Below are 16,605 nucleotides of genomic sequence, written 5' to 3'. Positions count from 1 at the left end.
AGTTCCTTATGGATACTGAATAGAGCAGTAAAGTTAGGTGCCCCAAACGTAAACAAAGGTCGAGAAGCACGTGGCAAACCACATGTTCCTGTCTTGACAGCTCACGTTCCAATGTAAATAATAGAAAAAAATAACCTTTAAAATTTGGCTGTTAGGTGGCAAAGAAACACATATTCATAAATACTCGATCATGCATCAAATAATGTCTAGATATGGATATTTTATGGAACAAAAGGTAAAATTTTCTAAAATTTATCAAAAGTTACAGTCTATCTATTTTTAGACCAGAGCAAATTATTGCGCTGGTGTGAACAAAACGAGAATTATTCGGAGCCTGATTTTCATAATAATTTAGCCTTATATTATTATTTCTGCAACTGTTAGATTTTATGTAAACATATTTTCAATACTGAAAGTGTATTGCCTACAACTCAAACTACAAAATTGGGAGACCTATATTGTGCGTAAATTATTCCGGTCCCTAACGGAAATCACTAGCAACTTGTTATTGTTTACGTTTGGGGCACCTAACTTTACTGCTCTATAGTGGCAAAGCACTATTCAGTATCTGATACTGAATAACCACTTCCTAAATTAAATAGTTATTCATAGAAATTTACCGATAGCATGCCTGACCTTTTTGTCTGTAGCCACTTCAGAATATCGGAAAAGTCCGGAAAAGAAAAGAAACCGAAAGAAAGAAGGATCGCAAAAATGACATGGCTTGTATCAGCAATCTCCTCGTTTGTTTCCGTAAGCTGAAAATTAAAAAAGGGGTAAGTATTCCTTTGGGCATTTTACAGTCGCGAGTTTCATACCGTCGCCCTGCTTTGTTAATCTAGAGACCGCGGCCAAATGGCACTTCGATAACTCCATTCTATTTTATTACTCGTTGTGATAGTGATAGTGATTATTGATTGCCAGCAGTCTGTCTCCTCACTCACTCACTCACTCACTCTCACTGTCCCACAATAAAATACTTATACTTAGACTCAGACGCTTTTTTGAAACTCCGCTCTTTTACTTTTAAACTTTTATCCACATTCCAGAATATGGAAACTTTCTAATTCACATAGAAATAAGTAATTCTAATAAAATACATATTTTTCTTGGGCTATGTGGTCTAGTGGTATGACACTGACACTCTCGCTTTCGGATCGGAAGGTCCTGGGTTCCAGCCTCGCGCTCGGCGCATAGTTGAGTCCTTGGAAAAAGCTCTTTACACATTCTCTCACCGTACTCAGGTGTAAAATAAGTACCTGGCTGTTAACAGCGCTGTGTTTGTCCGAAAGATTGTAATATCGCCTAACAGGCGTTATGTCCCGTCCTACATGTTAAATGTTGCTGTTGACCAGGGACCCATTGTAAAGCGCTTTGAGCATGTTTAGTGGATATTGCGTGTATATAAAAAGCTCAATTTTTTTTTCAGCTTATCATCCCACATTTTGCAGGGTTGCCATAAATGAATGCCACATCTCCATCTATGCATCTCGGTTCAGCGCATCATCTTCCACCAGGCCCAGTTCTTTCATATCATCCTTTACCTTATCCCACCATTTAGTCTTTGGGCGTCCCTTTTTCCTCTTTCCCGCTATTTGTAAGTCGAATACTTTCCTTCCCACGTACTCCCTCTGCCTCTATCGTCTCTTTACATGTCCGAACCATTTCAATCTATCTTCTCTCATCTTTATTGATACATTCTTCACTTCAGTCAACCTTCGAATAGCCTGACTCCATGGCTACCCAGTGTTTGTCACAACAGGTTGTTGAAAACAGCATGGTGTTGTCAGATGTCGCAATGCAATTCCTTCATTAGTAGTGTGTCAACATATAATAAATACTCACAAAATGGGGGTCTGAGTGTTTCAGGTCAGGCAATTACTTAATTTGGCTTTGACTGAGACTGACTAAGCATTTATGTCACATTACAAGATGATGATCACAAGTTAAAAATAAAAAAAGGTAAGTGAACTGTTATTAGTGGTGGTGCTCACAGAAACTAGTGGTTGAACTATTGAATACAACTCACAGTAATCAACTTTTTTTTCTCAATGGGCATCTTGTTTTATGACTTGGTTTTTGCAGGTCATTTTCAGGCGATAAAAGTTCACAAGGCACAAAAGACTTGCTGTTCTCTCTTCCCCCCCCCCCCCCCCCCCCCCCCCTCTCTCTCTCTCTCTCTCTCTCTCTCTCTCTCTCTCTCTCTCTCCCCTCTCTCTCTCTCTCTCTCTCTCTCTCTCTCTCTCCACTGTGAAAAGGCTAATTGAGCCTGTGAATTTGTCAAATGCATGTTCGGCGAAAGTGTGTTGCACTGTATTTTAAAAGTAGAGAACCAATTACCTCAGCTCTTGTATTTGTCGTGTTACTGTGCACAGCGGATATAACGACATAATATCAGAAAGTCCCATTTTTGTTTTGTGTTTGGCTGGGTTTTTTTTGTTGTTTTTTTTGTTTTTTTCCATAGATAACATTATTAGAGAAAAATTTCATATAATTAGTGAATAAAGATCTCTTACAGCAACATAATTTTTACCTAAAGACTGTTTTATATTGACATAGGGATCTATCAATATTCAATGCATGAAGTAAATTACCACAGCAAATGAAAATGCAGATATCCCACTGTGAGGTGAAAGGACAGTCAATGAAAATGTGAGATTATTGTCCAATGACATCTTGTGAATCGTCATTGATCAGAATCTTGAAGTCAATCCTGAAGTCTCAGTTGGCACCATTGTTGCCAATGTAATAATAAAAAAATAAATAAAATTCCCTTTATTCGTCCCATAGGGGAAATTTTTCTCTAGGGTCTATTCCAAGGGAAGACTGGAATAACCCAGGCATCAGCTGCAGTGCAGTGCCGCAAATTGAACTAGGGCGAGGTGACTTGCTCAGGGCCACACAGCGCAGCAGCTCGGTACTCGGTACATTTCGGGTTCGAAGCAAAGACCGTACCGCTGAGCCACTCTGCCCGCTGCTGTGATGAGAACGCCTGGTGTAGAGTCAGATGAAGAGGATATCACATCACCTTGGTCAATTTTCAGCAATGCCACTATAGCTTTGTACAACATTTTGAAGGAGCTTCCTTATTTGACATCATTTACAGTGCTGAGGACATGTCTATATCAATATCCTGGCCTTCATTTATAGACTACAATAATTGATTTATTAAGGAAAATGTCCTAAATTTCAAAACCAGCTCTGATCGGGTCCACCAAATCATCCAGATGAATTTTTCTTGCTGTTATCTTGTATTTTCCATTTGCTTCCCTGTAACTTAAATTTTTTGACATGACATTTATATATAACATTTTACTGTAGTTTCGATCCTGTAGAAATATCCCATTATTCTTTTGATTCTTCTTAAATTGAAATTTTGAGCAGGCTTGGTCTTGGGAATAAAGTTGTCCTCATGTGAAAAACAACTCATCTGAATCTCCCCATGATTTTGGTTGGTGTAACATTTTCAGATTTAATGTAATGTAGTTATTTATTCTAGATCATGAAGCAGCCTGTGCTGCTTTGATTTGCATCTCTTGTCACTTACCAAGATCTTTTTTTTTTATCTTTGCAGTTTTAAGAGAAGAGAATTAAAAGCCCATTCTTCCCCCAATATTTGTTTATCATCATATTGCAAAACAATTAAGATGGCTGTTTTCACAAAGACTTTAAGAAAACACATATTTATTCATCCTGGAGACCAACATAAGATTCATACTGCAATCAGGACAGTTTTGATGAAAGACAGAAAGAAGTATTCTGATCGGTAAGTTTTTTTTCAAAATTCGAGGATAGGGGCTTGGCCTTCCCTTTTGGAAGAATGTTTTTTTAGTTTGTTTGTTTTTTTGGTCTTTTCAACTTATCTCTCTGGGACTACATTTTGTTTGTTTCTTTTTCTTGGTCTTTGTTCTTGACTGAAGAAGGGTTTGAACCCAAAATATTCTTAATAAAGTATAATTGTGTTCTTGTTTTGAAGCTTTTATATTAAATTTTGATCGATACTTTTTTGTTGTCTCAGAATGAGACAATTTGCTGATTTTTTTCAGTTTGTTTATACTTCATCATCATCATCATCATCAAGTGGTGCTGGATGTGAGACAGGCATTTGGCAATCATTCATAGCTCTCCAATCCTCTTATCCTCCAATCATATTAGAAAGTTGATGTTTGTCTCACCTGTCTCTCCAGTCCGTTTGTCCTGAGACCTGGGAATAACTTGTCAGTTGTCTATCACTGTTTCTTTTTCCCTTTATTTTGCCTAACAGGACCTCTTTTTCAGGGCTCTCAATTTTTCGCAGATCCACGGATTTACATGATTTGACATTTTCATTTTCAGTGGTTTACAGATTTAAAGGTATGGGGACTTTCCACAACCTTGTTGCATTCCTCTCTTGTTCAACTCAAAGTTGCTGGTATTGGTATCACCATTGGTTCTTGTTGCAGCAATTGATCCCAATATGTTTCGAACAATGCACAGGTCTTTTCCACCTATGTCTGATTGATTGAGAATCTTGAATTATTCTTGAAGTTTCACCTTGTCAAATGCCTTGGCTCAATCAGTAAAGCAAATTTAGAGGTCTTATCCATTTCTATGCTTCTATTATTTAACAAAGAAGCTGCCATTATTATGGCATTATTGAATTCACATTTGCAAACCTGATTTCCAAATAGATGAAGAAAAAATGTTATTATTTATTATTCATATTAATTTTTATTTCATTGCTCAAAGCATGGGAGGTGCCCTTCTGGATGTCAACAATATAAAAATGATTGGTGATCGTCACCTCATCGTCAATGGATATGTGAGTACAGAGATCATGGCTGACTTTCAAATCTTTGCACCTGAAGTAGGCATGACTCTGCAAGGTTACATCAATAAGGTATTTCATTTTTTTCTGCTATTGTACCATTCTCTTTAGAACTATATGATATGTAAACACAATTCCAAATACCATCCCAATTCGCTTTTCTTGTATGCAGAAATTCCTCTTTCAGCATTGAAATTCCTTCGAGTAGTGTCTGAAATTCCTGTGAGCCAAATTTTAAATTGGCATCTCTGTATGGAATAATCTGCCAGAGCACATGAGAACAGAGACAGATTTGAATAGGCTTGAGAGACTCTTATACTTATAACAAAGTTCACAGCTTCTTAGACTTGTTGAGATCTGTTTTCTGCTCTCGTATGTGGCCCCAATATTTAATAAAACTGTTAAGACATCTCAATTTTTATGTAAAATATATAGTCTTTAATTTATAAGTAATTACAGTATTTCAATTTTTTTTTTAATTCTTATGTCGGTGAAAACCTTAAAAGAGCTTACTGATTCTAAATCAAATTTTATTAAGAAAATATACATTATTTTATTTGATTTTAAATTATTGTTTTGTAAATTGTTTTTGGGGAGTTTTTGTTGGGGTTTTTTTGTTTTCGTTTTATTCTGGATTTTGTTTCTGTATAAAAGATGTATGCATATATATTTTTACTGACAATAAATAATTTATTAAATTCAAAACAAAAAAAGAAAACATTAAATTCAATTCAAAATTGCTAAAGAGGCCAAAAAATAGGGGTGAAAGTTAATTGCATTTCAATATTTCAGGTCCACAAAAGATACTGTGGTTGTGTCACTATGGATTTTTTCAATGCCACGCTCAACTATCCCACAAATTTTGATGTGGTGCCAAATGAGGGAGAAATATGTTCATTTGTTGTTGAATCATTGACCGTTAGTGGGGATATACTGCACTTGCGGGGACAGCTGACAAGGTAATTTGTGTTAAATGACATCATATGCTATAATGATTTAAAGAAAATGGAAAATCGTGATTTTAAAAGTGCACAATATACTTATAAATCATAATAATAAATAATAAATTCCCTTTATTCATCCGCCATGGGAAATTTGTCTTCAGGGTCAATTCCAAGGGAAGACTGGAATAACTCAGGCGTCAGCCACAGTTCAGTGCTGCAAATTGAATCTTATGACACATTATTGTAGCGATCTGACTATTATTGCTGGACTCATTTATGATAATGATATATCATTGACTTCCCTATCAATATAGATTTTTTAAAAAGATTTGTTGTTGTTGTTGTTGTTGCTTTACACTATACAGCTGTGTTCAATTACAAAAATTATGTATTTATGTTAGTTTGGGGGGGGGGGGGTGAGTAGTTATGAAATATAAGATGATTTTATTTTATTTCATCAATATTTGAAGTAAGTAAAAACGTTCCTGGCCAGAATGAAAAATGGTATTTTATCAGTGTATGGTGGACTTTTCTCGCACCATAATTTTTTGAAGTCATTTTTTTTTTTTAATGAATTGATGCTATTTCTCTTTTTTTATTAGTTATGAAGGAAAAAATGATTGATTTGTGTTGTGATAAGAGTGAAACAAAACTATGAGCCGTTTAAGGGGCTATGAAAATATTACAGTTTGGCACAATAAAATTAATATTATAAATGAACAGTGTGTCTGCTAAATGGGCTATCTCATAATTTTTTTAAAACTTATAAAGTCGAGAACAGATATATCGACATCATTGGGACCGTGGTAAAATGTCGATATATCAGTCGTTCAAAAAAAATAAGAGGGGAAAAAAATGAGAAAAGGCAAGATAATAACAAGATGATTTGGTGGCCTTTAAAAGGGCATATTGTGGTCTGTCTCTGAAGGCAAAGAATATTTTTATGAACCCTTTCCTCAGCACTGACATGGATGTCAAATAAGGAATTGCCCTCTTGAAGTTGCTGTGCAAAAAAAGTGTAGGGCCTTGATACATGATAGCTACTATGGTGGTATGGCTGGAAACTGGTCCCAATGGTGCACTCTCCTCATCCGACTCCACATCGGCAACAATGGCATCCTCTAAAACATCCTCTAAAATTTAACTATTGTTGAGTGGTATAGAGACTAAGTACCAATAATAGTGGCATAGACCTTGCCAATAATATCGAAACCGACAAGCTGGTCATTGGCATTGCATATAAGAGAAATTGAGAAAGTGATATTTGGGAGAGGGAAGCAGGGGGGATAAGAAGTCTGCCTCAGTTCAGACCGCTATTGGCCAGGGCAGCTTACAAAGACAGATAGACAGCCTTGCACATAGTGGGTGATGTAGGGAGCGTTTTTTATCAGCCTGACACGACCCGGGACGATACTTGACTGCTGACATCACGATTATGATCTATGATGATTCACGGGATGTCAATGGACAATGATCTCACATTTTCTTTGCTTTGACTGTTATTTTACATCACAGCATGATATCTCTGCATTTTCATTGGCTGTTGTGTTTTACTTCACTGCAGGACATCTTGACTGTATATAAATTGTATTTTCTTTTTTTAGACAAAGTATTATCGGTGTCAATGGTTCACAACATCAATATAACCGTCTTGTGGTAAAATTTATGTCGATATAGGCGATTTTTATTTACTGATGTTAAAACGGGACTTTGATGTCATGTCGATATATCCACTCTGTAATGTATGTTAACTTTCTCTCACTTTTTAGTCAAAAATACAAGCCAAGATTTGGTCAGCACACAATATCATTTTCAATAAAAAATGAAATATCTTTGAATAAAAGAGGTCTTAATTTGTTTTTAAGATGGCATTATTAACATTATCAAAATCTTTTTATGATGCGGAATAGGTAGCTCACTTGCCCCTAAAACTGACCAGAATATGAGGTTAGCTTTACTTTTACGGAGCTATGTTGCATGAGTTATACTTATACATACAACAATAGTAGTCTTACACAATCTCAAGGCACGTTAAGTCAGAATTCATTCCAGTAACGGGGAGTAGAAATTGTTTACCACACTTTGAATTGGATACAATTCCAAAGTACTTGAATATAAACATAAAACGACAAATTTCCATTGTTTTACCTGCTCAATGTACTTCATAAGCTTCACTGTTCAGTAGGCTGTATGGAGCCAAATTTTCATTTCATAGAAGAAAGGCCACTTATTAGGCATTTTTTTTTAACTGGCAGTTTTCCATTATCCATCGATACCTGTTTTTCAGGTACTAATTTACATCTGATTCTAACTGAGTAATATATTCTGTGAAATACATTTTCCCCGAGGACAGAATTTTGCAATCATTGTCACCCATCTGGTTAATGACAAGGCTCAACATCACTTGGTTTTGTTGCCTAATCAGATGTTACTGTTGAGCTTCCCATGCCACACAAATCTACTATTGACAGAATCAGTCCTCCAATCACTGCTTGTTGGACAGAAGGTTGTTTTTGTTGTTGTTTTTTTTAAAATTTAAAGTTTAATTCTACTTGGATTTGAAATCGTTTTGTTTTAATATAGTGAATAGTTCTACTTAGTGAACCATTGAGACCACTCTAAAATAAAACAGAGAGATGCTTAAAACTTAATCATACTTATTTTTCTTTCTCTATTCATAATATCACAGTATTGAAAGTAAGGAATCAAGTGTTGAAAACAACTCTGATGCAAAGTCTGTAGATGCTACTCCAACAATGAAGGAAAGTCCAAAGAAGAAATTACACAAGATAAAGTTAGAGAAAGACAATGATACGGGCACTAATAATAACACATCAGAATTGTTCGATGTGAAGGCTCTGAAAAGGGATAAAAGTCCAAAGAAGAAATTACACAAGATAAAGTTAGAGATAGACGATGATACAGGCACTAAGAATAACACATCAGAATTGTTCGATGTGAAGGCTCTGAAAAGGGATAAAAGTCCGAAGAAAAAGTCACACACGATAAAGTTAGAGGAAGACTCTCAGAAAATAGTTTCTGAGAAATGCACAAATAGTAACTCATCAGAATTGTTAGATGATAGAGAATTAAAAATTGATAAAAGTCCCAATAAGAAATCGCACAAGATAAAGTCAAAAAACATAATTTCTGAGACGTTCATCAACAATGACACATCACAATTATTGGACGAGAAGAATTTTAAAAGTGAGATCAGTCCAAAAAAGGAAATACCATCTGATGACTATGACTCTGCAATGAATTCAAAAGAAACACAAGATTCGTTGGTGGATGGTAAAAAAAAGAAAAAACATAAAAGAAAGTCAAAAGAAGACATGGCGGAGACTACAAATGGTTCTGACAAAACTGTAAAGTCTGAATTTGAACCATCAGAAGATTTGATCGTGGAAATTAGTGATAAAAGTCGAAAGAAAAAACATAAAAAGAAGTCAAAATATGATGATGACTGTGCTGCTGACCTAAACAATGAGCAAGATGATACTTTGCCATCAGAGACATCGAATGAAAAATCTAAGAGGAAACGCAGAAGGAAACGAGAATCAGAGAGAGATGATATACAGGAACACTCAACATCTCCTGTACTGGAGGTAAAGAGGCTGAAAATGGAAATTGATTAGGTTTGTTGTGTTTAAAAAAATATTAAAATCTGAAATCTTCAAATACTATGTTTTCTTGTTCTGTGAGTCTCTTTCCAAATATGAATTATCCACAGCAGGGCCTTATACACATTAGTCTGTGCTGTCCACACCCATTTAATAAGATAATAAAGCCAGCACATCCCATTTCTTATTACACACTCAGCATGCGACTTCTTTATCTATGAATCCAGTACTAATCAATCCACTCCTCACTTTATCTCACTCTTGCTTCTCTTCTCACCCCATCTTCCCAACCCCTAATCACTTCTTTGATTTTAATAACAGTAACAGTGACAGCATCAGGTCATCTCCCACTGGTACTGGTAGTAGTACACGTTGGATAGAGTAAGGCGTCACATGCTTAAGACACTGGAAAACATGCTTCGTACATCCCGCTCCCTCCACATACACACACACACATATATATATATATAAATAAATATATATATATATATATATATATATATATATATATATATATATATATATATATATAAATATATATATATATATGCATATATATATACTCCACACACGCAGTAAAGAGTCTTTTCCCAGGACTCACTTATGCACTGCTCAGAGCCGGACCACATAGCACTATGGCTTCTGTATTGAAAAATGAATTGTTAACAAACATATTATTTATGTGGTCATTCAGACCAATTGCCCATGGAGCCAGAGCCAGAGTTTATCCGGGTTTCTAGAGCGTTAAGCAGACACTAGCAATGGATTACTATCATACAGCTACGTGGTCTTGTGGTATGACTATGACACTCGCATTCAGATTGGAAGGTCCTGGGTTTGAGTCCCACTCTGAGCTGCACATATTTAAGTGCTTAGAAATGACTCTTTACTCACATTCTCTCACTGTACTCAGATGTAAAATGAGTACCTGGCCGTTCACAGCATTGTCTCTGAAAAAAATTGTGATATCGCCTTACAGACGTAATGTCTCGTCCTATACTATATGTTTCATGTTGCTGTTGGCTAGGGACCCCTTGTAAAGTGCTTCAAGCATGTTATGTGAATATTGCTCTATATAAAAGTAAAAGCTCAAGTTTTGGGTTTTTGTTTTTTTTAGGTAGGAGGTTAATCTATCACAAAGTACTTCTCACCAGATCTAATAGACCCAGCTATCCAATCACTGCTGGTTGGACAGAAATGTTTTGTTTTTGTTTTTAAGGGGCTTATGGCGATAACGATACATTTAGGTCATTTCAGCACCAGTAAAAAGGAAGTAAATGAGATAGTAAAAAAAAAAATAAATTTAGATTTACAATCCAAAGCACACGAGAAATACTAAGGCAATGGGGAATGGTTCAAATAGAAAACAGATGTAGATTCCAAGAGCACACTATCAATGTACTTAGTTTTAGATTACCTAAAAGTCTTATCCAGACTTAAGCACAGGATCCTGCCAAGAGGAATACACTCAAACGCTACTTTACTTTATACATTCAAAGCAACAAATATCAGGTGGTCACAAAAAAACACGCCGCTCTTTGTCAGCTTGTATGATCTCTGAGACTCTTCATTGGATTTCTTTCAAATTCAAAATACATCCTTATACGTAGACTCAAATTTTTTTGAATATGAACTGAGAAACAAAAAAGATACAGGGATTTTTAAAAACCGTGTTCAGAAAGACCTAGAGATATCAAAATTACGCAACATTGCAGAGAATAAAATTGCGATGATCTTAACATTTGTTGCCATTTTAAGCAAACATTTATCTTGTCACCATAAACATTGTTATCACAATTCAACAGTTTAAACAGTGCAGAATGGTTCATTATGATTTTGACAGATATGTAGCTGGATGTGCATAGAGTTTCCCAGGCATAGAAAAAAGCACTTGTTTGCTCGCCTTTAGAAAATAAATTAAGGAGCAGGCACCAGTGTAAGATACAGACCTGAACAAGTGTGTATGAAAGGTGCAAGACAACGCAAGAAAGAAAAAAAAACCACCCCAAAAAATCAGTCTTCCTCGACTGGGGATCGAATCTCAGACCTTCGGCTTACCGGTCAGACATGCTACCATCAAGGTAGACTGATTTTTTACTTCTGTTTTTCTTTCTTGCTTTGGCACCTTTCATAAGCACTTGTTCAGATCTTTAACCTTTAGAGATTAGAGAGACCACTTGTCTATTGCAAAGTAACTTTCTGCTAGATCCAACAGACCAAGCTACCAAATCACTGTTGGGTGAGCAGGGGTTAAAAAATCCTGATTACACCAACGATCGATCTAAGTTCAGTCTCTATGTGTGAGAAGACAACTCTCCAATTGTGTTTTGTTTGTTTTTTTTTAAGGGTTTTACGGCGCAATCGACACATTTAGGTCATTTCATCGCCAGTAAAAAGGAAAATAATCGGATAGTCAAATATATATATATATATATATATATATATATATATCGATTGAAAGCACATAAGAAAAAGTAAGGGGATTGGTTTAAATAGAGAACAGATGAAGATTTCAAGAGCACACTATCCTAGCATCTGCGTTTGATGCCATTTTTTTTTTGCCCAAAAGTTGCCACCAAAAAAATGACAAAAGTTGCCATTAATATTAATTGTTCACCTTTCATAGGCTTCGGTTCAATCCCCATTGAGTCCATATCCTGTGGTCCCGCGTTTACTCACTAGTGGTATCCACCTCACATAGCCCCGGGTTCACTCCCTACTGCTTGTCCATCTCCCATAGTCCCGAGTGCACTCTCCACTGATTTCCGTATCCCATGGTTCCACGTTCACGTCCCATTGGTATCCACCTCCCATATCCACGTGTTCAATACACAATGAATTCTACCTCCTACTCCTATAGTCCCTGGTTCACTCCCCACTAGTCTCCACCTTCCATGGTCGTGGGTTCAATCCCTGATGGTGTCTACCTCTCATAGCCCAGTGTTCACTCCCTTCTCATATCCCCGGGATCACCCCCACCCCAACTGGTGTTGATTTCTCAGTCTCGGGTTCATCCCCATATATGGTATCCATATATGCTGGTCCCGTGTTCACTCCCTAGTGGTGTCTTTCTCCTATAGGCCCGAGTTCACTCACCACTGGTGTCCATATCCCACAGTCCCAGGTTCACTCCCCACTGGTGTCCCAACCCCCATGCTGGGGTTTATTCCCAACTGGTGTCCACCTCCAAAAGTCCCGGGTGTCCATGTTCTGTGGTCCTGTATTCACTCCCCAGCAATGTCCATCTCTCATAATCATACTTTATCTCATCTCATGTACCATCGCCCCTCCCTCTCTCTCTCTCTCTCCTCCTCTCTCTCCCTCCCCCTCCCCCCCCCCCCCCCCCCCCCCACATGGGCATAAACATACTAACACTAACAACAAAATGATCTGTTGCTATTGATCCAAAAGCACATAAAATTATCAAACAAGTATCGTATGTCCTTATATCTGACTATTGGTGCTATTACTATTAATAGGATCGCTGGAGTTCCCCCTAGAAATAGGAGAGCTAACGCTAGTAGCTCTACTATTTCTAGGGTTACCCTGTCATAAATAGCCTAATTTGCGAACGTTGACCAGAATATACAGTGTTATTAATAGATGGAGCGCAAATCTGTGGGCTCCAGGCAAGCTTTTTCTCTTGATACTGAGATGGCAAAGTTGACCTCTTTTTCCTGTTCAGCTGTCGTTTGACTGTCGATTAATAGTGTAACTTGGTGCCGTATTTTATTGATATCAAGAAGTGAGGGTTGTTAGTTAGCCCCATCACCAGACCACAGCACAACTACACTCGCAACGATAACGTAATAATATGTATGGCTCTGGCCATTGCATGATGTACGTGTTTTATTTAAAAGGCAGTATGGCTCGGGCTTTGAGAAAAGGCAGTATCTTAATTTTTAAAACTTTTTAATTAAAAAAAATATGTTGTTTTTATTTCTAAATATAAAAAAGAGGCGGTTCATGGCACCAAACCATTCAATAGACCCCCGCCACTGGTTTGAGATCACCTAAATGTCTCATCCTGACACAAGCACAGGTCCCCACCAAGTGTAATAATACAGTGTATAATAAAGAGATGATTTACAAGACAAAAAAATATCATCTCCCAAACTCTAACTAGACATTTTATCCAATCATTTCTCTAAACTACCCCAAAGATTTTTTTTAAAAATGGTGGCGGATAACGAAAACAATGGTCATAATATGATAAGGAAACTTTCACTAATCTATCAAGGTTTTTTCTAGTTTTTAAAATGCTATTATACAATGACAAATTTTAATAAAATAAACGCCAGACAAAAGATCCACTGTGAAAATATTAATTGGAAGAGATGCTAGTCCGAGGAGCTTTCGGAAGGCCTCCGAAAAGAGTACCTTTTGGGAAAGCAGAAAGAAGAATGATTGACAGAGAGAGAGAGATACCCGAGTAGGCAGAGGAGAGAGAAAAAGAGAGGAAGATACGGAGAGAGAAGTGACAAAGAAGACTGCTGTATACAAGAATGTGACGAGAGAGAATAGGCCCGTGTAGAAGGACCGAAGTTGACGTCACTCAGCTTTGTTATTTTTTTCAATTAATATTTTCACAATGGATCCATCAGTTCTCACTAAATTATATCAATCAGCCATTATAAATTTTAAAGGTTACAGACAATTTTGTGTATGTTAGATTGGCTGGCGGATGTGAGTACTGTATTTTAGGATGACCCAGATTTGAAGCTGCAGGTCATATTAACTGAACGTCTAGACGGAACTTCTCGCATCGACTGTCGGTTCAACGGTGACCCACATCCACTGCGTCTCAGTTAATCCGTCAAGCAGAGGATGAATTAATTAAACTGCATGCCTTATCAGTTATAAGCACATAGGTTATGTTTCTTTTTATTTCCCAGGGTGTTTTTTGTTTTTTTGAAAAATTGCGGGAAAATCGCAAATGAGGTCTCAGCCAATCAAGGACTCCAGCAAGGGAAGGGGCAAAACCAAGATATATCTTTCCAAGACACAAAAAAAAAAAAAAAACAATTGGAAAACAGATATAGGTCTATAGAAGATACAGTAAACGACCCTGTCCAACTGTCCATTATCACTATGGGTGGTCGGGAACCCCACCCAGCTCTACGAATTGAGCTATGGGGATACCCTACAAATGCCACAAAGAAAAAGAAACTAATCTTGGGAGATATTAAGAAATAGCAGGGCGTGAACAGATGAAGAGCTAAACATCTCAATCTCAAGAAAACAAGTGTTCCTCCTCCATCTGGACAATTCTACCCACCTCCCATTTAAAGAATAACAAAAAAAGTAAATTAAGGAATTTACGACGCTTGGAACACATTAAGTCATTAAGGTAATATCAGCGCCAGTAAAAAGGAAGAAAATGGGATAGTAAAAAGTTCTAGAATTACAATTAAAGTACCCAAGAAAAGGTAAGACAAAAGGGAATTAGTTCAAATAGGAAAAGATGTAGATTCCAAGAGCAGACTATTAACGTATGTACTTAGTTTGAGATCACCTAAAAGTCTCACCCAGTCACAAGCACAGGTCCCCACTAAAAGGAATAAACTCAAATGTTTACAAATCATATATAATATTTAAACAAAACATAATACATTACATAACAGATTTACAGGGAAAAAATATCATCTCCCAAAACTATAAACTGGACTGTTTGGAAAACAGATAGAGGGGGATAAAAGACAGTAAGTACCTCCCTGCCCACTGTGGAGGTCACGAACCCCACCCAGATTGTAAATAAGGTAATCGTTTTAAGATCAATCAACTTAGAATGAACCAAATTCAAATTTTACTCTTTTATTATTTACAATATAATAAACTGAATAGAATAATGTATGAAACAAAAAAACAAAAAACAACAACAAACCCATAACAAATAGTCATATCTGATTTCTATGATAAAAGATTATTGTAATGACGTCATTGGATCATAATATTGCATTAGTCACGAAGTCTATTTTACATTAGTACGAATATCAAGTGGCAGACTCAATAATAATAATAATAGAGTAAAGAAAAATCAATTATTATGATAAAATCATAGAGCAGACTTCCATTTTAATCAATTTTCCCTTTTCCCCCTCATGCATTCTTTTCAATCAGTGTATCAAGTAAGTTCAGCAGTAAAGAAATAAAAGATATTTATAGATTAAATTCCAATGTGTTACATGATATAAAATATATACACATCTATCATTAAATGGCTCCTACGCAGCAATTGGTAATTAATAATGGACAATAATATATTAAGTAACATGAAAGAAGGCAATGGGTAACAATTTTCAAAGAGCCCTCAAGGCGTTTATCCCAGTTTCTATGCAGTACTCGTTGGATTCTAGCACACTCTCACGAAAAGCCAAAGAGCGTGCTAGTGCTAGAATCCGAGGTGCCGAAATCTGATGCTTTTTATTATACAGATAAAATTCCGCCACCAACATGTCTAATTGCAGAGTGTGCGAGAATTCAACGAGTACTGTATTATCATGAAAATTAACAGCAACATTAACAGTAAATAACGGCTTGCTACTCTGAATAGAATGCTATACAACAAAGAACTTTCTGCAATAATATATGAATTAGGCCAAGCTAGCCAAACTACTATTGAGTGGATATGGAGGCTAAATAAAGAAAATATCACAACGCCTGTCTGTCAGTGTGAGTCAGACAATGCGTTCTTCTATTAATTCATCTGATACCAATATTTATACAGGTTTAAATAGGTATCACGATTCTCCTTAACATTATCATTACATCTTTAATAATAATAAGCACTGGAATCAATATGCTATGATTGGCACTGTATTTTTTCATTTTTATGAATAAATAGAAACCGCTATTTTTAGTCCAGCTAACCTGGGGAAAACAAATGTCCATTGAACAGATTTCAATTCTATTGCATTACTTGAAAATATATATAACTATCGCCATCTGATCAAACAAACATTGAATTACAGGTTTTGTGAATGAGTTTTCAACCATTTCATTATGGTGTTTACGAGATAACTAATTCTTTTTTTCCTGGCCTATGGCTTCATGTATAAATGTCTAGTAGGTTAGAGAAGTTGGTAAGATTGGTTCAGTTAGAATTGAATCCATCGTGAAAGGTTTAGTTGATCTTGGAAAGGTTGTCATTTTTGGCTGTCTACCACACACATTTTTTCATGCAAAAATGCAATTTTCTCTGGGGCCAGTGTATTTTGGTCTACAGAAATGT

The 16,605-nt window shown here is 36.3% G+C and overlaps 1 protein-coding gene across 2 annotated transcripts; it reads left to right on the top strand.

Moving 5' to 3' along the window:
- Positions 1 to 526: 526 nt before the first annotated feature.
- LOC144978639 (uncharacterized) lies at positions 527 to 9,437 on the top strand. Of its 2 annotated transcripts, none has more exons than XM_078924949.1 (5): positions 527 to 776; positions 3,575 to 3,766; positions 4,729 to 4,879; positions 5,600 to 5,766; positions 8,441 to 9,437. In XM_078924949.1, exons 2-5 carry the CDS (start codon positions 3,648 to 3,650, stop codon positions 9,387 to 9,389), a joined length of 1,386 nt encoding a protein of 461 aa, XP_078781075.1. In that variant the 5' UTR covers positions 527 to 776; positions 3,575 to 3,647; the 3' UTR covers positions 9,390 to 9,437. The 2 variants fall into 2 exon arrangements, with proteins under 2 accessions (XP_078781075.1, XP_078781076.1); XM_078924950.1 differs by lacking the exon at positions 527 to 776 and adding an exon at positions 1,870 to 1,962.
- The last annotated feature ends 7,168 nt before the right edge of the window (positions 9,438 to 16,605 follow it).

This window comes from Berghia stephanieae, chromosome 8 (genome assembly GCF_034508935.2).
Source record: "Berghia stephanieae isolate SIO BIC M18660-M18661 chromosome 8, UCSD_Bste_1.3, whole genome shotgun sequence".
Taxonomy (NCBI): domain Eukaryota; kingdom Metazoa; phylum Mollusca; class Gastropoda; order Nudibranchia; family Aeolidiidae; genus Berghia; species Berghia stephanieae.
Note: the sequence above shows the minus strand (reverse complement) of the source record. Positions and strands in the feature narration are given on the sequence as shown.